This window comes from Plasmodium vivax, chromosome 14, assembly GCF_000002415.2.
Source record: "Plasmodium vivax chromosome 14, whole genome shotgun sequence".
Taxonomy (NCBI): Eukaryota; Apicomplexa; class Aconoidasida; order Haemosporida; family Plasmodiidae; genus Plasmodium; species Plasmodium vivax.
Window position 1 is genome coordinate 2,667,861 of NC_009919.1, and position 22,927 is coordinate 2,690,787.

Sequence of the window (22,927 nt, forward strand, 5' to 3'; positions counted from 1 at the left end):
CCATTTAGGCGCAGATGCAAGAAGAGGGGAAAAAAAAAAATGAAGATACAGTGAAGTGAAGCAACGTAGTCGGGTGAGCAAAAAATATACACACATAAGGGGCGGCGGCAGATGTAGAGGAGATAACGTCTCCCAGATTTTATCTCCCCCCCCCTTCGGAGCGAAAGGAAGGACATACATTGCAGTGAAGATATCATCACCTGTTAGGAATTTCCATGTTTGGAAAAATAAACCAACAGGAGCTTTCCTTTTTTTTTTTTTTTTACTAGCCCACTTACTTAGTACCCTCCACCCCCCATCGGTAACATATGAAGACATTACGTAACCCCTTCCCTATGAGGTTAAATCTGAAAATCCTCTTTTTGGGTTCTTTCCAGAGAGGGAGCTTAAAAATGCCCCACACTCTGTAGGTACATTTTTCCCAAAGGGGGTAGGATGACATGAATGCTCTCTTCCGCCCTGCGTCAAGCATAACGTGGCCAATCGCGACGCGCCATGGGGTGAAGAAGAAAAAGGGAATCTTCCCATCTCTACGAAATAGACTCTCTTGGGGAATGCCAAGAAGGGAAAGGAAAAGAAAAACAGACGAACGCACCAAAGAAACGGTTAAAGTTAACCTCCATTTAGACCGCAAAAATGTCAGCAGCACAAATTTGATAAACTGCATAGGGGATCAAAAAAAGTTGTTGCTTTATGCCTTATGCCAGGCGCACAGAAAAGGAGAAAATCAATTGGGGGGAAGCAAACTGGATGACCTGATTCATTCCTTATGCGAAAAGGTAATCACGAAAGAAGGGGGTCTACAGCTGAGGGAGAAGTTGCTCTTCCTTAGCTGCCTCCCCTCGAAGAGCTACGCTGAGAGGGTTACACTGACGAGAGGCGACCTCAAAGATGGGCGGTTCCCCCCAGGGAGAAGCGCTCCAATCGGCAGCGCCAAAGGGAGACAAAACATTCACAGGAGATTTATCGAATGGATGGACCACAAAAACGCATTTAACTACTACTGCACTGTTTTAAAAAAAAGGAAAAACAACAGCCTGGAAGAGGACGAAATAGATGAAGATGTCACCAACTTTTTTCTGAACAAATTAAACGCAGCGTTAGTGAGCACCATTTCGATGTACCTTCTGAATGTTGCCTACCTGAACAGCAAGGTGGCCATTCGAACCAACAGCTTGCACCTCCTAATCACATTTATGTTAAAGTATGTGAGGCATAAAACGAACAGACGCATACCCATGGTGCGTCTGTGCAAGCACATAGAATTGTTAACCTCCGTAATGTATGCAGCGAAGATTAAAAATGAGAAAAACTACAGGGACGCGGAGAAAGAGGTTGATGTGATGAATAAGCTCAAAATGATGAACAAGAATGAGTATCCTTTGGACACTTCCTCCTTCGCCAACATGTGCTGGGAGGTTGTAGGCACACGGGGCAGTGCCGAGCTCGCCTCTGTTTGGGGCAACAACTTGGCCTACATCACTGGCAAGTTTTACCACTATTTTAATATATACGAGTTTGAGTGCCCGAGGGAGGGGTGGCCGGCAGGGGGAAGCGGCTCCGGTGGAGCGGCGAACGTGGGCGGCGAGGTGGACGTAGGCAACGGGGGGGAAGTCCCACCCGGAAAATTGAGCAACATCTCAGGGGCAGCCGAAGATAAAGATGCGATGACTCGGCAAATCGTCTACATGATATACTTCGCGAACAGCGCGCTGGTTGGCTCCCTAAACAAGTTGATAAGAAGTTATAAAAAGGGGAGTGAGGGAAGTGGGGGAAGCGAGAGAAGTGAGGGAAGTTCCAATGGAGGCACCTCAAAGGGAGGCACCTCAAAGGGACGCCTTCCACCCCACATGGAAGGAGAAGCGATACGCATAATAACAAATTACATGTTCAGCTGTCTGCCGTATAACATTTTCTGCAAGACGCTTTTTAACAAATTGGAGGAGCTCCTCATTGGCATGGGCGCGCTGGAGAAAAAGTTGCCACTGCTCTCACTGAGTCCATCCACTCTGGTTCAGTTCATGCACCTGATGAGCATACAGTACAGTAGCCACCACGTGGATGCAGGTGCCACATCATTTCTGTGGAAAAATTGCCTGACAGAAGTCCTATCAAATGATTGCAAATTGTTAAACAAAAAGGATAAAATTTTGCTCTACATAAGCATATCTAAGATTTTTTTTTTAAAGAAAAAGCAGAGCTCCTTGTTTAAATTAAATTCCATTTTGTTCCCCGAGTTGGTACATTTTACCTACCGAGATTTATACAGCTTGGTTTACTCCATCGGCTACTCCCAGTTTTGCGATTTGCCATTTTTTGAGGCCCTCCTGAGGAATATTCACAAGTTCAGGCAGAAATATTGCAGCCGCAAGTTGTGGACCATTTTGTCTATTTTTCAGCCGTTCGACCTGAACATGTCCATCTTCAACATGCTCCTGAGTTACGCCAACTGCGACGGGTAATCGTGCGCGCGATGGGCGGTGAAGGAGCGGCGCAGTTGGGCGGTCTCCATCGGGACGCCCTTTGCAAAGCGCAAAAGAAATCATACGACGCATGATTGATTGCAGCGATGTGCACTTGTGATCATTTCCCCTTTTTAGCACTGAACGGGAGCGGAAGAAGAAGAAGGAGGAGGAAGAAGAAGAGTTAGATGAGCCGTTCGAGCAGCACGCCGCCAACAAAGGTATGTCTATGCACATGCGTGGAGGAGTCCTCCCCTACTTTTCCCCCCCAAAAAAAAAACTCACATTTTAACATATGCACTTGTTTTTTGGTTGATCTTCTAAAATGGCTTGCTTTTTTTTTTTTTTTCTCATCGAAGATGCTAAGAAGTTGGAAGAAGATTTGGAGAACAAGGAGAGGATCTTAAAGGAGTTGGCCGCGCACATTAAGGAGGTAAGTGCCCCTTTTTTCCTCACCTAAGTGAAATTTGTTGCCCTCTTTTTGGGCATTTGGGAGGGGGCGCTGAGATGCCTCTCCAATTTGCATTCGCGTGTTTGCTCATACGTGTGTAGTTGTGCGTGTGTGCTTGTACTTGTTCACTTCCCTTGTGTGGTTGCCCCCTTTGCAGAACCACAGCGGGGAAAGCTTCTCATTTAGCGAGTCAGGTATTTTTTCTTCCGGATGAAGCTGAGCAAGATGAGCAAGATGAGCCAGCTGAGCAGTGCCCACTCTTGACTCCACTTCTTTTAGTGCTCTGTTTTTCCCGAAGGGGTACCCCCACTGAGGTGATGCACTCTCCATTGCGCCTAGCTGTGTGTGTCTCTTTTCACCCGTCTCTCCGCTGCCACAACGCAGATATGCTGGAGCTCCATTCTGAGGATAACGCTTTAAGGTGCAAAGGGCCTGGCGATGGGTAAGCCTGAAATGAGAACATCCTTTTGGGAGGTCATCGATCCCCTCTGCGCAGATCACCCATATGTGTTGCGTTTGCGTGCGATGACTTTGAACCCGTATGCTGCCCCCTTCCCCCTTGTGCAGAAGCCTCCCGCCGGATGCCGCTCCCACAAGGCGAAAGCGCGCACCAAAATATGGAAGCCAAGTTTGACGTGTCAGGAGACGAAGTGGTAGACGCCCCTCTCATTTACTACATAATCCAGAAGGATGTCCGTGGGCTCCAAAAAGTCAATTTCGTACAGAAGAACCTCCAAGGAGAGAGAAACCTTGACGTTTTTTTTTTCCTCCTCCTCCCCCCCTTGCCTAAGTGCTCTATCGTAGTAACCCTTTCCACTGCCAACCCGCGCACCATAATTATTATATGCAAGGAGAGGAATGAAAAAAATATTTTCCCTTTCCGTAAAGGAAAAATCGTACAGTGTGTCCGTGACCAAATTGGAAGGACTTAAATTCAGGTGTAAACTGCTGCCCCGGTTTGTCCCCCCTTCAGCACAGTGGTGCAGGTATAAGTAGGGCACGAAGATTCCAAACCTGTGTTTGACTAGCAAATTATTGTGTAAATCGAATGGGAAAAAAAACAAGCTGTTTTCCTCGGTGGTTATTGGGACGTACAAATTGAAGTGAAAATATTTGTGCAGCTTTTGGACGATGAATAAGATGTCCACTTCCTTTTCCGTTGGTAAATAAATGCACATGTTGAAGTTGGCCTTGCTCCCCCGCTGCGCTGTTTCTGCGTCTGTTTCTGCGTCTGCTTCGGTTTCTTCCCCTATTTCTTTCCCTGTTTCTCTTTTTTTTTTTTTTTTTTTTTTTCCTGCCCAGGAATATGTAAAAAAGTGCGCACCTCCTGCAAGGTCACTGCTTATATTGTAGTGGTCCAAATACTTGCCGACTTGGTGCTCCTCACACGGCTTATAATTATATTTGTATGTAAAAATTTTGCTAAAGTTAAATTTTTTTCCCTTCCTTTTGCTTACATTTAGCGAATGCAACAACACATACGTGTGTCTTATCAGTTGGGTGTACACGAAGTCGACGTATAAAATGGCATTTCTTCCCCCTTTGGGGGTGTTCAAATAAAAATTGGCATTTTTACTGCTTATATGCGGGTCCATCCGCTGGGGCAGCCAACTGGTCAGGACCACGTCGCGCACCTGCTTGGCATTTCTCCGGACAACCTGCTTCACTTGTTTGCTGCTACTGCTGTGTTTGTAGCTCTTGTAGTGGTCCCTTAAGTCCACGGGGGTGATGCACTTTGCGTAGTCTTCTTCCCCCCGCGCGTTTATCTGTTGGCCAAATGGGTATTCCCACATGTTATTTCGGGGGAGGGTCCGCTCGGCCTCTACACATATGCGTATTCCTCGTGGAGGAGCGGCATATATGTGTATACACGGGGTGTGTACGTACAGTTGGCCACCAAGGAGAAAATAAAAAAAAAAAATATATTTTTCTTTTTCTTAACTTTTACTCTTCCACAGTTTGTTCCTTCCCATGTGGCTGCGCCCCACTTGCCAATTTTTCAAATCATCACCTTTTTAAGCTTGAAGAATGGGCTCCTCGGCGGTGAAGTCGCGCCGGGCGGGGGCTTCTGTAAAAACGCCCTCGTAGGTGTGCCCCCACAGTTGTGCGTTTGTAAATGTGTACATTCACATATGGGCTACTTCGCACCGCTTGGAACAGCTTCCCCCCGACGCGAACCCCTGCGCACGCACACGCCGGGCTAGCCCATCATGCGATTGGCTAATTGTGTTCCCCGGTTGGGATGCCCCAACAGGGGAAGGAATTTTCCTCTTAAAAGAATCGAGCGGGGTGGAAAGGCAACTTGGCTAAAAAGGGTCCCACGGTTGAGTTTTTTCCTGCCGTAACTGTCTACACGGAGGATATTTACATTTTAAAACGAAGAAAACGAAAAGAGAATAAAAAAAAAAAACGTGATAATTTTTATTTCTAAATGGTAAAAAAAAAAAAAAAAAAAAAAGGATGCTCCGTAAAATGAAAACCCTTTTTTTTTTTTCACGAGATTCCCCAGTTTGGCAATATTCTTATGTTGGTAGGCAGACCCTTTCTTGGATCGCAAAGTGTAAATACAATTTTGTGATTTTTATGTTCAGCTTATTTTTTCCCTCGTCCCTTGCCGCTATCCCTCCTTTGTTGCACTTGGTTCGGTTGAATTTGTTTCGGATGAGCGTTAAGTGAATTTCCTCTTGGCGGATTTGCATTTAGTGAGTGTCCTTTTGGTGAATGTCCTTTTGGTGAATTTCCTTTTGGTGAATTTCCTTTGGGCGGATTTCCCTTGGGTGAATTTCCCTTTTGAATTTTCCCCTTCTGCTTTTTTCCCTTTTTTTTTCCTTTTTTTTCCTTTTTTTTGCTTTTTTTTCCCTTTTTTTTTCCTTTTTTTTTCCTCTTTTTCTTCCCCCTTTTCTTCCTCTTTTTCTTCCCCTTTTTTTCCCGCGCTTTCCCAAAGAAGTGAAATAATTCCCCCGCATCCCCCTCGCAAGAGCATCACCTAGGAGTGTACATTTTTTGCGAGTGTGCCCCCTTCGCCAGTTGGCCCCTTTCCCCTTTTTGCAAATGGCTCACATGGAGGAAGGGGAGAGGGGGTCCCGCCGCATTGGATGCATTCACCTCATACACGAAGTGATCATTTATTAAATTGAATTCAGTTCGTTTGAGCGGAGTCCACTTCAGTCAGTTAGCCCGAGCTGACACACGCCCAGTGCGCTGCGCACGTAGCCGTTCGGCGACAGCGCGGGGGGAGTCCTCACTCTGCCTCCCCCGCAGGTACACACATGAATGTATACGTACCCGTATGTGCAGCCACACGTGCACGCGCGCATGTGTGAAGGTCCGCACACTTGCAGGTGGTAGCCTCCACCGCACGGCAGCCCCCACCGCATGGCAGCCCGCACCCCGTGGCTCCCCGTTTTATTCGTATCCGCTTATTTCTCTTTTCACATTTTTGAGTGATTTCTCTGCCTATTGAAGGGCCCCGAGAAAGTCCGCCCATAGGGGGCTTACCAGAAGGGGCCAGTCAGGACGACTAAACCAAAACGTCCCCATCATAACACCCGCATAGCGTAAGGCCCGCCTGCCCAGCTTGATAGAAGGCGAACCGATTGTCCACGAAATTTTTTTTTTCGCTCTCCAAAATGCGCTACTCTGCAACCCAGGTCCGAAGCAACCTTTCACTCAAGGCGAAAGTGTCGTACGTATGCACCTGTTCAGGCGGTTTCGGTGGCCTACCTCTGCGTGTGCAAGAATTGTAATACGTAGGGGGTTCGCCGCGCGGGAGAGGTTGCGCAGGCGCATATTACTCGAAGAGGGAGAGACAGCTGAGCAGCGGTTGGCATAGCTTTCCAAACGGAAGAGCTTACCTACTTCTCATTTATTTTGCTGCCCTGTGGTCGTCCCCCCTTGCGATTTATTGCCCCTTTTTTTGCGGCGATTAAAATTGTTTGCCCGTCCAGCGAGGAAGCTTCGTGCTATTGTTTGCCCGTCTAGCGAGGAAGCTCCGTGCTGTTGTTAGCGGGTCGGCAGTGCACCTCTTGGAGAGGCTTCCCCGAATACATACACACCAGGTGGTAACCCCCACGGGAGAGCGGGGCAACCCTGCAAATGGTACGAGGAGGTAATTTTCCCCTTAGCACTTCGCACAAGGAAAGCATAGAGTAGGATAAGAAAGAGGAGCATGCGTCTGAGCTATCCTGCCAAGCCATCCCTTAACGACTGGAATAGGAGGACGCCAAGTTGAGTCCCCTTTTCGTAAAACTTAACGATCATGAATAAGAAAACGGTGCAACAGAAGAGGCAGTCCATGGTGAAAAATAAGGTAATGACTGTGGGGGAAGTGCAACAAGGTTGTGCTCTCACGCGATGGCTCATCTCACCCCCCCACACGGCTAACCGCACGATAACCGCACGATAATCGCACGCTAACCGCACGCTTCACCATTGCCTCCACTTCTCCCCCCCCTGCAGAGCGAGATATACCCGCAGAAGAGCCTGAACCTGGGGCAGAAGTCGAAAAGCAGAGGCAAAAGCATGAATGGGAAAATCAAAGTGGTCGTGAGGAAGAGACCCATCAGTGAGTTGGAAAAAAAAAGGAAAGACAACGACATCATAACAGTGAAGGACAGCTCCACCATTTACATAGACGAGCCAAGGTACAAAGTAGACCTCACCAAATATGTAGAGAGGCACGAATTTATCGTCGACAAAGTATTTGACGAAACAGTAGACAATTTTACCGTCTACATAAACACAATCAAGCCGCTAATTGTAGAAATTTTCGAAAGCAATTCTGTCTGTTCTTGTTTTGCTTATGGGCAAACGGGTAGTGGGAAGACCTACACCATGTTAGGTTCCCAACCCTACGGGCAAAGTGAAACGCCAGGCATTTTCCAATACGCGGCAGAAGATATCTTCAGCTTCTTAAGTCTATACGATAGTGATAACAGTAGAGGGATTTTTATTTCCTTTTATGAAATTTACTGTGGGAAATTATATGACTTGTTACAGAAAAGGAAAATGGTTGCCGCTTTGGAAAATGGGAAGAAAGAAGTCGTTGTGAAAGACTTAAAAATTTTAAGAGTTTTTTCCAAAGAGGAGTTAATTGCTAAGATGATTGATGGGGTTATGTTACGCAAGATAGGAGTCAATTCGCAAAATGATGAGTCCTCCAGATCGCATGCCATTCTTAATATCGATTTGAAGGATATTCATAAGAATGTCTCCCTGGGGAAAATTGCTTTTATAGATTTGGCAGGCAGTGAAAGGGGAGCAGATACAGTCGCTCAGAATAAACAGACGCAAACGGATGGAGCTAATATTAACCGATCGCTGTTAGCTCTGAAGGAATGCATCCGGGCTATGGACTCAGACAAACACCACATTCCGTTTAGAGATTCAGAGCTAACTAAAGTTTTGAGGGATATTTTTGTTGGAAAATCTAAAAGCATCATGATTGCAAATATTTCGCCCACCATTAGCTGCTGCGAGCAGACGCTGAACACGCTCAGGTACTCTTCGCGCGTCAAGAATTTTAAGCATAAGATGAATACCCCCGAGGAGGAGGACCCCAACAGCGAGAAGATCAGCATCCTCGAGTCGAGAAGCGGCGAGGTGAACACCTCGGGGGCGGAGGGCGCGCCCATCAAGTCGAACTCGCTCATGCAGGGTGGAAGCGGTGGGGGAAGCGGCATGACAAGCGGCGTTGTAGGCAGCCTGGGGAACCCCGCCCGGAGCGGAAGGCACCTCGCGAAAAACCAAGACGGCGTGGCCGCCAACCAAACCAAGTACAACTCAGTCAACGACGTGGATAAGCTGGCGCAAAAGAAGAAGAAGAAAAAGAGCCTCTTAAATTTCAAAAGCAACAATGCAAATTATGATCACATCGGGAGGAGGCAAAACTTCATGCAGCAGAGCTACGCCTTCTCGGACACGTCCGATTTTTCCTCCCTCGACGAGATGAATTGCAACCTGAATAAGAACGACAAGAATATGTTTCTGGCGTGCAGGAAGAATGCCAAGGGGGGGGTGGTCAAGAACAGGAGCAGCTGCGACGGGGTGTCCGGCAAAGCGAAGAAGGCAGACGTGCAGGTGTTGCGGCACAGCGTCGGCAGCAAGTTGACCAACTTCTCGAACGAGCGGGAGCGCCTGAAGGAGCGGGCTTTCTTCCGCGGCGGTGGCGCGGTTGGCGGGGTTAGCGGTGGCACAGTCGGCGGTAGCGCTGTCGGTGGTAGCTCCCTCGGCGGTGGCTCTCTCGGTGGTTGCCCCCTCGGCGGCAGCAACACCTTGGGGAACAACCACGTGCACATCCGGCACGCCAACGAACGGGAGAAGAACCGAGAAAGCGACAACATATTTTACGATGCCGTCTCCAACACGTCCGAGAGCGCCAACCGGCTGCTTCAGCAGAGTGCGCAGAATACGCTGAGCGGGAAGGGGAAGAACCAAAGCGGCAATCATGCAAATAACCCCACCGTAGGAATGGGCCACAAGATGAGTTACGATTGCGGCCAACCTGACAGGAGCAACTCCTTCGTCGGCATAAAGGAGAGAGCCACGAAAGGAACCAGCCTCTTTACCAATTGTGATGCAGAGAGGAAGATCTGCGTAGGGGAGGAAAGCCTAGACCAAACAAGAAGCCTTTCGACGGTGCATCTACACACTAAAGCAACTTCGTTTGAAAATTTGCCAAGTGATGTGAACCGTGCTGCAGGTGAACCCCCACTTGATGGCGGCAACGGTGATTATTGCGACGTGGCCATCCTCGGTGTGCACGCCGGTGGGTTGTCTGCCGTGCACTCGGGTGGGGGTCTGCCCAACGGTGGCAACCCTGTGCGGAAGGGCTCCAGCGAATTCTTTCCCCCCAGTGAAGGTTGCGCCCAAAGTTACGGTCAAAATTACTCCCAAAATTACAGCCAAAGTTACAGCCAAAATTACTCCCAAAGTTACTCCCAAAGTTGCAGCCAAAGCGGCCTCAACCAACATTGCGGGATCAACCCCAGCGAAGTGGTCACCATTAACGACGTGCGCGCTGAGGAGTGCCCCAAGATTGGCTCACTCGAGGCAGAAAATATTGGCAGCCAAAACGTCGAGGAGAGTGAATTCCCCCCTGGAGATCACTTAAAGCAGTTTCAAAAAAACCTAAACAGCATGGTGGACAGTTGCCTGAACACTCTAAATATAGCCAACCTGTGCGAAGACACGCAAAATATACTTAACACCATTTTGCTCTCCAAATACACAGCAGATAAAGAAATGCTAATAAGCAAATACATCAACGAGGATGTAAAAAACATGAGCTTGGAAAAGCTAGACAAGTATGCTCAGGTAATTTATGAAAAGAGGAAGGTCATCCTGAGTAAGCTCCTTCTACTGTTTAAAAAGAACGTAGATGTACAGACGAACAACGAAACGAGTGACTTAAAGAAAGATCTGGTCATGTGCCATATATGTAGTAATAACCCAGATGACCGGTTTCATTTTTATGCCTACAGCAGACTAGAAAAGGATATGATAAATTTAATAACTCTTCGGCAACTGTGGTGTGAAAGTGAGAATTTGAGGCAACTGCATCAGTACCTGATGGTTGAATATCAAAACAAGTCGGCCAATTTAATTACCTTTAATGTTTTCCCGAAGAAAATTAGCACCAGCTCGCTGAACAAGAAGTACGTGGAGGATGCCAAGGGCCAGTCGGACGCAGCGAGGTCGGCCGTGGGTCCCCTGCAGTAGGGGTGTTGCGGCCCACCAGGGGAACGCTGCCTCCTCAACACCGCGTTAGGCGGCCTGGTGTGCCTTTTTTTGTTATCCATTTCGTGAAAACGCCTCTCGGACGTCCCGTGTTTGTTTTTTTTTTTTTTTTTTAAATGTAAAGTAACGCTTCCCCAGACGTGTACAGCTAACGCGTCTTCATAACAGAGGGGAGGACAACTGCCTTCGCTGCGATCGTCGCGTCGCCGCGGCGATGGTCTTTCAAATTGTGGGAAGTTGCAAAGTTGGGCGGGAAGGAACGGCCGCGTGTACAAAAAAAAGGGAGCACGGCCGCCACCAGTCAGCGGGAAAGCGGTGCCAAAGCGGTGTCAAAGCGGCACCAAAGCGGCGCCAAAACTGTGCCAACCGCGCCCCTGGGAGGCGCTAGGCGAGCACTATATCGACGCAGTAGGGGTAGTGTGGCAACTCCTTCGCCAGCCGACGTGGAACACCCAGCGACGCCACCACGTCGTATATCTCGTCGTGCAAGCTGGAGGTCGTCTCAACGGGGGGTGCGGAAAAGGGAAAGGCCGCGATGTGATGGAGGCTTAAGTAGTCGCTCTCACTTAACAGCAGGTGGGTCTCCCCCGGAGGGTTATTCATACGTTTGTACGCCAAAATTTCGAACATGTTTATCGATGAGGAGTCCGCATGTGTGCAGTCTGACGGAGGAAAGGCGCCTCTTTGTCTTCCCCCTCCCATGTGTGCCAGTTTGTAAATCTCCTCTGCGGTTTGACCTTCACGTTGGTTACTTGCAGTTGGGTCCCCCTTTTGGGGGGGTAGAACAACGTCTCGAAGTGCACTCAAATGGGTGGAAATTTTTCCAGAGGAGGTCCCCATGGGGTCCCCCCACTTGTGGGGCTCCCGAACTGAATAATGATGAACATGCAGAATTAAAAGAGCGATGAGTCGTAACTGCGTCTGGTTTTGGACGGTCAGCTTGCCCATATCTTCTACATTCACATGCTCAAGAAGGTGGGTAAAATTATTTTGCCGCAAAAATGGACGCATAAAATTGTAGTAGCATAAGTAGAGGGTTATATTTATGAGAGAGTGTACAGACTGGACCTTTTTATAATTTCGAAAAATAATTTCGTTAAATTTTTCGCTCGGCAAATCGAGTTTTAATAGCGAGATGGAGACATTGCTGAGTGTCTGTTCACCTATCTGGTGGTCGCTCCCCATCTTCTCATTCGCGTGAGATACCAACTGGTTGGTCAGAAGCTCTATTACCTGCACATCCCTCAGCTTGACGGAGGCGAACGAGTGGATGATATTTCCTGCGTTTACCACGTCCAGTTTGAAGTATTCCCTTCTGAGGATATACGCGATGTTGGAAAAGATATCGTACCGTAGCAGCTTCAAATTTTGGATGGCCCCCAGGGTGTTGGCGGCCAGCTGGGAGAAGGACGTCTCCTCGATGGGTGGATCATTTGTTGGTGGCATCCCCGCATGTAACCTATCGACCATTCCACTAATATACACATTAACCAAATCGCAGAGGAGGAAGCTCTGCAAGTAGGCGCACATAAACAGCCGGTTTATGTGTACCCCCCCCTCGCGGTAGTCAAAGACTCTGCTGCCATGCACAGTGCGGCTGTGGAGATTCTCTAAATAGCCTCCAGAGCGGCTGACCCTTTGTTTTGCGTAAATGAGTTTATTGGCAAAGTTGTACAGGAGAATCCGATTGAATTTTTCGCGGTGTGATTTGCAGTGTGATTTGTGGTGTGATTGGCAGTGTTCCCTGCTCCGTTCTTCGCTGCGTTCTTCGCTGCGTTCCCTGCTGCGTTCCCTGCTGCGTTCCCTGCTGTGCTCCTGGATTTGAAAAATTCCAATAAAGTGGTTAACCAGTTTGTAGGTGGAGTTGAGACAATTAACGACGAACTTGATGTTCCCTCGGACGTTCTCCACATGGTACACGGATTTGCAGTGCCTATCTGTTTGGACTTCCGTTTGGTGGAAAGGTCCATATGGGGAGTCCCCTCCTCCGCCTGGCACGCTATTTTTGTCGAATGGCTCTCTTGAGGGGGTTTCCCCCATGTTACCCGCTTTGCCTTTTCTCCTCTCCAGCTGCAGCACCTTGATGAAGGAAAAATAGGTGGGTTCTCCATCTGCGTATCCCCCCCCGGGGGGGTCCCCCTCACCGTCCTGTGCATCGACGCATCTGTTATGTGAATCTTCTTGAGATGCATCTACTCGCGAGTGAGATTCCCCCACAGGTGAGCCGCTTCCTACTAACGGCTGTCTCAACCCGCCCATTTGGTGGCCACTCCCCGGGCAGAGCAAACTCTTCCCCTGACTGACGAACAGTTTTGCGATAACCCAGAGGGCATTTTCAAACAGGATAAGTAACACCCGCATGACCTTCTGGTATTCATCCCTTCCGTACTGATACGACGTGAAACACTTTGTAAAGGTGCTCAAAAGGGAGGCATACAGATGCAGGTTGCCCCCACTGAGGGCGGTGGTTAAGGGGCTGAGTCTTCCCTTTTGGGAGTTGCCATTTGTCGGAAGAAATGATCCCATTCTATCTATATAGTCAAGTAGGACCAACCTGAGTAGCTCATTCTGTACGCCCAGCTTGTGGAGGGAGGAAAATACCAAGGTGTAGTCCAGCAAAGAATACGATAGGTAATTTCGCTGCAAGTTTTGCAGCATGTGGAGTGCCCCCAGTTTGCCATAGAGGAAACGTTTGATGTGCATCTGTTTGTCCTTGTACCTGGTCCCCCCTTCCATCTGGTTAAGGTAAAAAAAATAATTTGTTAGGGAGTGAAAAAAGATGACCAAGGATTTCTGGTGGTACTTTATTTTTCGCCTGTACGGATTCGCTAGCTCTGCATGCCCCTCTGGAAAGGCCAACAGGGAAAGGAAAAAAAGCTGCATTCTTCGCACCAACATGAATAGAAACAAATGATTATAGTAATTCAATTTTATGTGCATGTGGAAGATGAAGGCTACATCTACCAAGTTCATTTTGGGTAACAGCTTATCGGCTAGTCTGTCTAGGAAAAATAAAAACTCGTTTGTATGGTTGCCCAGTTGGCCTAAGAAGTGCTCCACAAAGGAGTACAGTTGAAGGAGCGTCGTTTTTTCCGGCACTTGGTTGAAAAACATGTTAAGGTAGTTGATCTGCGCCTTTATATGCCCATCTAGGTCGTCCACATAAATGTGCTTTAGCAGCCTATTGCTGATGTTACTGTGTATGACAATTTCGTATTCCCCCCTTTGGAATAGCTGCCTTATTTCGTTCAGGCGGAAGTTGGCCACGCCTCGGGGGGGGTCAACCCAGTTGGTGTGTTCCCCTGGGTGGGATTTTCCATCCTGTGAACTCCTCTGAGTATGGTCCCTTTCGTGAAGTGTCATGCCAAAGGGGGATGGGTACCCATCGGGGGAAGCACCAATGTATGTCTTATCCGTCGCCTCCTCATCAAGTGGGACTCCATTTCTGCCCCTCCTGGGAAGCACATAATTCGTGTAGAGAAAACGTAGGAACCTATTCTGTGTAGAATCACTTGAGAGTATCTTCTTTATCAAGAGGAGGTAGTTCAGTTTGGCTAGCACCTGTGTGGGGATTCCATTGCTCGGGTTCGTTTTACAAATAAAATGGTTGCAGCATGGATTGCTAAACGTTAGAAACAAAAATATAAATTTGATGTTGGCACGTTTTACGTTCTTATATTTGCTCACCCTTGTGCTTAGGAGCAGTTCTTTATCTTCACCAGTTTTAAAGCTGCTGTGAAATGATAACTCGGCTTGGTACGTTTGTGAGCCTTGGTACCTCCACATTTCGAAGGCGTTCCCCCTTTTGTACTCTCCCCCCCCGTCCGTCGTGAAGCTCCTCCCGAGCACCCTCCATAAGGTTAGGCGGCGCGTTCTTCGCATGACGCGGCGGGCATCACGAAAAGGAGTGGAGAACGGAATGGAGCGTTGAAAAAGTGTGCCCCAGTGTACCTCCCCTTTCCTCCTTTTACTTACGTGTACAGTGCTGAGCCTACCAGAGGGAGTAACCTCCACTCACAAATGTACCTTTCCCTGGGGGGGAAAGCACACGGACAGTTATTCGACGCAGAGGCACTCCTCCGCCAACCGCTCTCTCTCTACACTCGTTGTTCACCGCCTGCATTGGTAATACTGCCACGGGTCAGCAAGAAAATTGCCCACCGAGTCGCCACACAGGGGAAAAAGGAACCCACCTTCACTACATGGCTACGCTCCCCGCTCCAAGCCTCACCCACCGACGAAAAATGTAAACGAATATTTTTTAAATGCGAAACAGGTTAGCATGGCTCTCGTTCTCGTCACGAAAAGGAAGCGACAAAAAATTTCTACAAAGTGAGCGACAAAGTTTTTCTACAAAGTGAGTAGCTTATTACCTCCCTGCACGTTGTGCCAATTTTTAACTTCCCTTGGAATAAATTTAAGAGGCAAAATGAGCAACGAGGGTGGGAAGAAGTTGAAGCCCTTCGAGTTAGTGCTCCAGAAAGGTATAGCCCATTTGGTCGAGTGAAAATAAAGACAAAAATGTCATTCGTTTGAGGGGTGCCCCGGGGGAGAGAATACCCTTATGTGTATTCCACCCGTTAGAGGTTAACACATGTGAGGGGGTATTTGCGGGGTGGGGAGGAACAGGAGGAGCAGCAGCAGCAGCAGCGGGAGGACGTCTCATTGGGGGCTCCACCAGTGGACCTTCTGGTGAGCTTTAAAAATGGGTGAAGGCTCCTCCCCGTGGGGTTCCACACCAGGGAATACTTCGCGCTGAGAAAGTGCCCCCACATGAGCACACCGCGATGGCGGCTATGACATAGGCCCCTCGGCAAACCGCCAACCTGCCACCATGCCATTCCTCCCCCCTGCAAGAACTGCTGGACCTGGACCCCATTGACGGCGTGCAGCTGCACCAAGTTGACGAACACAGTTTGAAGGAAATCGCCTTATCGGTGACGCCCAAGGAGAGTTACTTCAGAGGGAAGACGGTCAGCTTCGTCATCCTGTTCAAGGACACCTACCCCATCGCGCCGCCCAAAATAACATGCCAGAGCAAGGTGACTTGCCCAATGCGCGAGCGCAAAAATGAACGCGCACATAGATACATGCATATGTGTGTGTATATATACATATATGTATGTATGTATTTATTTATATATTTTTTTTTATTTGTTTACACCCCCGCACAACGCCAACACCCCTTGTGAGCTGCGCCTTCCCCCCTCGTGTGCAGATATTCCACCCCAACATTGACGAGCGAGGGAACGTCTGCTTGAACGTCCTAAAGCTCGATTGGAACCCCATCATCAATTTGCAGATGCTGATTCTGGGCCTGCTGCTCCTGCTGAATGTACAGATGAACCATGTGGTGAACCCCATTGAGGGGGACACCCAGGAGTTCTGCCCCCATAAGAGAGAAGCGCATCTGATTTGAAGCGCCCCTAATTTGAAGGGTCACCCCATTTCGTTTAGCGGTGGACTTTCGTTAATCCGTTTGAACTGCCTAAACTGGGGAACTCACGCGCTCCCCCTGGCCTTGCGTGCCTCCCTTTGCAGGAACCCTCGACGGAGGACCCCTTCAACCAGGCAGCCGCGGAGATGTTCGCGAAGGATAAAAAAAAGTTCCAAGAAATAAACGATTCGTTATTTTGAAAGTGATGACCCCTTCGAGGAGGTCGGGGGGTGATAGGAGTTGGCCTTACTCTCTTTTGCGTCTGTGTATTGGCTCGTCTGGTATACCTGACACACACCGGGCAAAGAAGTCACCCTCACCTTTTGCAATTGTATGTCGCGAACGAGGGGAGATAAACTCCCCGTTAGGTGCGGCAATTAATGTTGCCTAAGCACGTGGAGAGGACCCCCCCTCCCCTACATTTTCCTTAAAGAGATTTCTTCCCCCCCCCGTCAACTGAATTTTTTTTTCTTTTTAAATGCAAAGGTAAAACTGTGGGAGGAAATGGGCCCTATATGGTTCACCTCCGTTTGTCGATTTGGGGCTGCCCAGAGCGGTTCCCTTGGAGCGGTGCCCCGGCTCGATGCCACTGCCGCATGGAAGGCTCCCCGAGGAGGCTCTCCACGGGACGCCCCACTAAGGTGAAACCGTAGGCGCGGCGAGGGAGCACATAGCATATCACGGTATAGAGGTTCTTTTCTCCGTTCATTTCTCCGTTCATTTCTCCCCTTTTTTTTCCTCCTTTTTCTCCATTTTTTGGCACTCTGCGAAAAGGGCCTTCACCTCGATGTGCACAGTTTGTTGGCTCTCCCCAGCTGGCTTGCAGCCGGTGGGCTTGGAACCCCGCGGAGGGAGGGACAAGCAGGAGTGACGCAAATGTGACGCAAAAGTGATGCAAAAGTGACGCAAAATTGTTAGGGAGCCGCCTACCCAGCCCAGCGTCGAAGGAGGAATTGACCCCCACAAAGTTGCTACGCGGTGGGAAGCGGGATTCACACAGTTTATCCTTTTTACAGCGAAGGGAAGCGTGTTCACCAGATCGCAGTTTTGCCGTATTGCAGCTTTCCCAGTTGGGGTTTTCCCCCCCTGTGGGTGCTCTACTCAGGGGGCTCCCACAATGATCCCCATTATGCGTGTACGGGGGAGACCCACGTTGGCAGACCGCAGCACCGTGTGCGCCGTAGCGCGGAGAAGCTTTTACGCCTCAAAATGGGTAAGGCGGTTACAACTGCTAAACGAAAAATACAATTACAAAATAAATGCAGAGGAACAAGCAGAGTACGAAGAGAAAAAAGAAGACGATAAGATTGAAAAGGTTTACCCGTTGTGGAACAGCAGGAGGACAGGGCTGCTGGCGTACAAAGTGGGGTGTATGAGCATATGGGATGTGTGGGGAGTGAAGCACGCAGTGACGGTTGCCAAAATAAACCACTGCTACGTTTTGAATCAAAAAAATATAACAAAAAATGGGTACGAAGCGCTGGAAATAGGAATAGGCAACATGAATGTTGTTAAGCAGAGTAAAAATAATATTGGCAATTATATAAAAAGGAAGCTGGGGTTTATTCACAAAATAAAAGAATTCAAATGTACCAGTGATTGCTTTCTCCCTGTACAGCACAAATTTTCTGCAAGGCATTTTTCCCCAGGCCAAAATCTGTTCATCAGCTCTACTATAAAGAGTAAAGGTTTTTGTGGGGCCATGAAAAAGTGGAATTTTAGCGGCAAAAATGCCTCCCATGGAACGGAGAGTAAAGCACATAGAAGCTTAGGTAGTGTCTCCATGGGGAAAACAGTTAACATTGTCTTTAGGAATAAAAAAATGAATACCCATATAGGGGAGAAGACCCTCGTCAAATGTAGCAACAACAAACTCTTTAGAATCAACAGCTTGCAAAATCTGCTCTTCATTAAGGGACCCATTGGTGGCTACAAAAATAAAATTATTAAAATTTCGGACGCCAAGGGGAGGGCCTTTAACAAATTTAAGGACAAAATCTACCTCTACTATCCCACCTTTATATATAAGAAGAACAGGAAGTACAAGAACGTCATTGACATGCCCCACAGCTTGCAGGACCCCTTCCTCTACAACGAGATTCCGCTCTACGAGCCGACCAACAAGTAGCCCCGCGCGCAGGCTACTCCTGTGTGGGGGTATGTAGGTATGCATGTGGGTGGGTATGCATGTGTGGGGGGGAGAGAGGGGGCACCGCCTTCGTTTAGCTTCCCCCCCGCGTCGTTCACGAGGCATACCGTGTCCACCTCGTTGACGCGTTTTTTTTTTGTTCGCCCCCCTCTCCCATTCGAAGGAGAAAAAATAGATGTGAACGCGTCTGCACATTTGCAGCTCCTCATGTGATACGTTTACGGAGGGGACTTCTTAACGCCAAGGGGGTCCCACTCCAGGTTGAGCAGCCCCCGCGCGTTCCTGCGTTTTGCGTCCACGTTTTCGCCCACTTTTTTGCCCACGTTTTCGCCCACTTTTTTGCCCACGTTTTCGTCCACTTTTTATTCCCTCTTTTCTTCCATTTCCCCCCCTTTTCTTCCCTTTTTTGCACCCTTCGACTTTTACTGCGCGGGGAGACCACCCGCTGCCTCCATCTTTAGGCCAACTTACGTGGCACATAAAAAGGGCTGCGCGGCATGCGGGAAAAGCGCCCCCCTGGTGTCCCTGCGTGCCAAGTGAACAATGCAAAATGTGCGCATGCACGTTCGGGGGGGTATCACCTTGGAATGTTTCTCCCCAGAGGAGGTTTAATTTTACAAAAGTTGCTTTATAAGCTCCCCCGTGCATAGTGACGTGCCTGCTAAATCGCGTTGCATTGAAAGTTGCACCCTGAAACGACAATGCGGGGGGTATTCGCGCGCGCCTTTTTTTTTGCTGCCCTTCGCTACGACACGAAAGGGGCACCCTACCGGTTAGTGCATCCTACGGGGCGCCTAGAAATGGCGTCCCCAAGGGTTGAAGTACATCCCCCCGGGTAGAAGTACATCCCCCCGGGTAGAAGTACATCCCCCCGGGTAGAAGTACATCCCCCCGGGTAGAAGTACATCCCCCCGGGTAGAAGAACATCCCCCCGGGTAGAAGAACATCCCCCCGGGTAGAAGAACATCCCCACGAGCGTTCTTACGAACGTGCGAACGAGCGAACGAGCGAACTTGCAAACCTGCGAGTCCTCCTTTTGGGCGACGTAGAATATCGTAACGTTTGATGAACCGAGTGGCAACATTCGCCCTCTGCGAGCCAAAGCGGCCTCCAGTCACATTCACAACAAAACGTAGGATTTTTTTTTCCCCCCCCCCCCCTTTTTCTACGATCAAGGAGGCATACCCGTGTTGTAAAATTGTAAAAATAATTTACCCCCCTTCTAGCATTCATCCTTTTAAGGCCCATGAAAGAGGGAAAACAAAAAGTTGCAGTCAACCATGGTGATTCCAAGAGTATGTGCATGCGAGGTTTTGCATTTTAATACTTAATGGTGGAGTGGCAGCCTTTTGGGGGGATTATTAAAAGAGAGATGGAGAGAGGGAAACACCATGGCGTTATAGGAAAGATCGACTGGTGTTTCATTCATCGCTTATGGGAGAAATAGCTTATAGGCTGTCCTCGCATGCAAGGGTACGCGCTCACCTGCACATCCATGCACTTGGCTTACCACCCCCCCATTTACGTGCACCCCCGTTCCTTCCTTCCGCTTAGCAGATAACAAACGGCCCCGGGAAAGAAAAAGAAATTCAGCGGACAACAATGTAAACGATTCTACCTGTCGCGGTGTTACCCCATTGCATGCATCAACAGCTGTGTGTAGTCCTGCGCGCGTGGATGTGCTCACTTTTGAAGCGCCAGTGGGAGCATTTCACCCATGGAGCATCTCTCCCCCCATTTCTCCCGCCGTAGGACCAGCATAATGAGCTACTAAAATATAAGCAGAGCTTTTACATAATCAGGAAAACGATCAACCTTATAAAGAATGTAAGCGCGTGTGCATAGTGAAGCATGCATGGTGGAGCGTGCATAGTGGAGCATGCATAGTGCCCGTGTGACTCCCACCTGGTGCTATCCCACCGCTCGCCTACCCTTCCGCCGCGCAGCACTACAGCAACAAAATCAACAAGGCAGACAGCCTGCGGGAGAGGGAGCGGAAGCACCTGGCCCACCTGAAGCGGGAAAACGTCATTCTGGAAGATAAGGTAAGTTCGAGCCGAGAGGGAGTCAAGCGGGGGCATCCTCAGTGAGGTCAAGCGGGGGCATCCTCAAAATGCAAATGTATCGTCTTCCCCCCCCCCGCAGTGCACCTTTTACGCTGAACATGTAGAGGAGCTGAAGAAGATATACACAGGTGAGCGCAGGAGAGGGGGCTGCATCCACAGGGGGGCACGTCATCATAAGACGTGAGCAGAATATGAAAAGTGGGTCCCCTCAAAATGTGAGCAGGTGGAAAGTGCCCCATTCAGGTCATCCAAGTGGCTATTTTTATTTCTACCCTTTTAATTTTCAGAGCAGATAAAACTTAAGAACAGCAAAATAGAAAATCTGCAAGATGAGTTAGATCAAATGGTAATCGTCTACATCACCTCGCCAAGGGGACCACACGCGGGTACGTACCAACGTACATATGTAGCCCTTTTTCACGAATACGTGTGCCCCCTTCCCTGCAGAGAAAAGCGACGGAGAGTGAAGTCGAGTCCAACAGCACGCGTAAGTTGCTGCGCGGTTGGTACGCGGTTGCAATGTGGCCGCCATGAGACCGCTTCATCACTTCACCGCTTTACCGCTTGACCGCGCATCACCTGGCAACTGCCCCTCCCCCCTTGGCAGGAATACTTAAACTGCGGGAGGACCAAATAGAGAGGCTGTCGCAGCAGCTGGACTCCATCAACGGCTTGTACCACAAGGTTAGGGTGCGCACAGGGGATGGTTCGTCTGGGCAAGTGCGCATGTTTGCTTGTGTGCCCTTGTGTATTCCCCTGTGTATGCTTGCTTGTATGCTCGTCCCTATCTGCTGAGTACCCCACTTCACCCGCCTGTTTTGCCCCCCCACGTGCAGCAAGTCGACAGTAACAAAAAACTGATGAAGGAGATAGAAGAGCTGAACAAAAGCGTAAGAGAGGCCCATGAGCACAGTGCCGCGAATCCTACTGTGATGGGAAGCGAAATGTCGCTAAGCGGGGCGGCCATCTTGTAGTGAAAAGCAACACACGTGAAAATCGCCCCTTTTTTTAAAAACGGTTCGCAGATTCTGTACCTCAATAATAAAATACAGGAAGAAAAAAATAACCGGGATAACGTGAGGAGGAGGCTCAAAGTAAGCGCCCTGCGTGGATGTCTTTACCCCTTCACTTGTGTGCATATGGAGGGAGGGTCTCTCCTCACCTGTGGAGTGCGCCAATGGGGAGAGGCGTTCTCGCGATAAGCCCACACAACTGATATAGCTTTTTCCTATACGCTTGTTCCTTCCACGCGCGTCTCACCAACCCGCAGTACTACAAAAGATACACCAAAAATAAGAAGCGGTTCAAACTGAACTTCGACGTGCTGATTGATGACGAAGAGAGTGCACGAAGGGAGGAAGAGGGGGACATTTGTGTATCCGTTCTTTGCCACCTGAAAACCGAACTAGACATGATAGATGAGGAGAATAAAAAAAAAACAGAAAAAAGGGGACCCAATCATGGGGACAAAAATTGGAATAAAAACAGAAACAAATACATCGATAAGGAGAGAATAAAAATTGAGAGCAATAATAATAATTTTTTTTAAAAAATTTTCGAATCAAATTATAAAAAAAAAAAAAAAAAAAAAAAATCCACTCTGTTTGATACCATTTACAAGAAGCAATTTTTTTCCTTTTACGAAAAGGCTTTTACTGAAAATAGCGACGTGAAATTTGAAAGCAGAAAGGTGCTTTCCGCCCCGGTGAAGAATTTAAAAAAGAAAACTGACGGGTGCAGCGGTTTGCACAGGGAGATGAGGGAGAACATTCAAAAGGGGGAAGCAAAAGGGGATGCGGGTGGCCGTAGCGATATTGGCAGGGGCGACAGGCACGGTCGGCTTAATGGGCGCCATGGGGCGGAGCCGAAGAAGGGACACAATTGGAACGCCCTAACGTTAAACGACATTTATTTTTACAGCAACTTCGATGATAACTTTGATGATAAGTGTGACTACTTCGACCAGGACGCCCCCAGTTCGGGGCGGCCCTCGGGGGGGGTGAAGCAGAGAGAGCGAAGTGATGCTATAGGGGTGAAGCAGAGCGAGCGAAGCGATGGTGGTGGGGGGAAGCAAAACGAACGCAGTGATCGTGGGGAAGTAAAACATAGCGTACCCATCTCTGATGGAGCGGTGAAGCAGAGCGATCGTAGTGATCGTGGGGGAACTTCCCATCAGGCAGCAGATGGAGACCCCCCCAGAAAGGCAAGCCCCACCGTGGAAAATCCCCCCGCGGAGCTGTAGATACACCAAAAAGAATAGCAAACCCATTTTTGAAAAAGGATAATTTAAAAATTTGCTCTTGACATATTTGTGTGATTTCTGCCTTCCCCTTCGAAATGCTTCGCCCCTGATTTGATGTGAAGTGAGGAGAGGGGAAGGTTCCAAAGTTAGCGAGTTGCAGAAACGGTGTGACGTTAAGTGGAATTAAAAAATGGGAGAGGTGTGCGAAAAGGGAAGAAGAACAGACGATGCATGTGTATATGTGTGTACATATATATATATGTGTGTGTGTGCGCCCCAGCGTGTTGTGTGCGGCGTGTTATGCTGATCAGCCTGGCAAGTCCGCTGCGGAGGGCGTAACTCTGCAGAGCAGTGGTGATAGTCAGAGGGAATTCTTCACCTGC

At 48.9% G+C, this 22,927-nt stretch overlaps 7 protein-coding genes across 7 annotated transcripts, besides 5 other annotated features; 5 read left to right on the forward strand and 2 right to left on the reverse strand.

The window, feature by feature from the left end:
• Positions 1–16: 16 nt before the first annotated feature.
• On the forward strand, positions 17–2,922 carry PVX_101140 (hypothetical protein, conserved; the record flags this gene model as incomplete). Its single annotated transcript, XM_001613924.1, has 3 exons — positions 17–2,458; positions 2,601–2,683; positions 2,822–2,922. The coding sequence occupies exons 1-3, from the start codon at positions 441–443 to the stop codon at positions 2,920–2,922; spliced, it is 2,202 nt and encodes a 733-aa protein (XP_001613974.1). The 5' UTR covers positions 17–440.
• A 629-nt stretch (positions 2,923–3,551) lies between these two features.
• Positions 3,552–5,221, reverse strand: PVX_101145 (hypothetical protein, conserved; the record flags this gene model as incomplete). Its single annotated transcript, XM_001613925.1, has 1 exon — positions 3,552–5,221. The coding sequence occupies exon 1, from the start codon at positions 4,704–4,706 to the stop codon at positions 3,552–3,554; it is 1,155 nt and encodes a 384-aa protein (XP_001613975.1). The 5' UTR covers positions 4,707–5,221.
• Positions 4,180–4,208: a microsatellite.
• Positions 5,222–5,351: 130 nt separating the features above from the next.
• Positions 5,352–5,373: a microsatellite.
• A 1,798-nt stretch (positions 5,374–7,171) lies between these two features.
• On the forward strand, positions 7,172–10,632 carry PVX_101150 (kinesin, putative; the record flags this gene model as incomplete). Its single annotated transcript, XM_001613926.1, has 2 exons — positions 7,172–7,222; positions 7,372–10,632. The coding sequence occupies 2 exons, from the start codon at positions 7,172–7,174 to the stop codon at positions 10,630–10,632; spliced, it is 3,312 nt and encodes a 1,103-aa protein (XP_001613976.1).
• Positions 10,633–11,034: 402 nt separating this feature from the next.
• PVX_101155 (hypothetical protein, conserved) lies at positions 11,035–14,532 on the reverse strand (the record flags this gene model as incomplete). The annotated part of the gene is made up of 1 exon (XM_001613927.1): positions 11,035–14,532. The coding sequence occupies one exon, from the start codon at positions 14,530–14,532 to the stop codon at positions 11,035–11,037; it is 3,498 nt and encodes a 1,165-aa protein (XP_001613977.1).
• Positions 14,533–15,079: 547 nt separating this feature from the next.
• On the forward strand, positions 15,080–16,069 carry PVX_101160 (ubiquitin-conjugating enzyme E2, putative; the record flags this gene model as incomplete). Its single annotated transcript, XM_001613928.1, has 3 exons — positions 15,080–15,134; positions 15,508–15,692; positions 15,869–16,069. The coding sequence occupies 3 exons, from the start codon at positions 15,080–15,082 to the stop codon at positions 16,067–16,069; spliced, it is 441 nt and encodes a 146-aa protein (XP_001613978.1).
• Positions 15,743–15,796: a microsatellite.
• A 700-nt stretch (positions 16,070–16,769) lies between the features above and the next one.
• Positions 16,770–18,215, forward strand: PVX_101165 (50S ribosomal protein L3, putative; the record flags this gene model as incomplete). The annotated part of the gene is made up of 1 exon (XM_001613929.1): positions 16,770–18,215. The coding sequence occupies exon 1, from the start codon at positions 17,205–17,207 to the stop codon at positions 18,213–18,215; it is 1,011 nt and encodes a 336-aa protein (XP_001613979.1). The 5' UTR covers positions 16,770–17,204.
• A 914-nt stretch (positions 18,216–19,129) lies between these two features.
• On the forward strand, positions 19,130–21,851 carry PVX_101170 (hypothetical protein, conserved; the record flags this gene model as incomplete). Its single annotated transcript, XM_001613930.1, has 11 exons — positions 19,130–19,531; positions 19,794–19,840; positions 19,989–20,063; positions 20,183–20,281; positions 20,382–20,430; positions 20,590–20,648; positions 20,750–20,789; positions 20,910–20,986; positions 21,139–21,192; positions 21,328–21,396; positions 21,573–21,851. Exons 1-11 carry the CDS (start codon positions 19,483–19,485, stop codon positions 21,849–21,851), a joined length of 897 nt encoding a protein of 298 aa, XP_001613980.1. The 5' UTR covers positions 19,130–19,482.
• Positions 21,852–21,874: 23 nt separating this feature from the next.
• Positions 21,875–21,898: a microsatellite.
• An 876-nt stretch (positions 21,899–22,774) lies between these two features.
• Positions 22,775–22,820: a microsatellite.
• Positions 22,821–22,927: the final 107 nt, after the last annotated feature.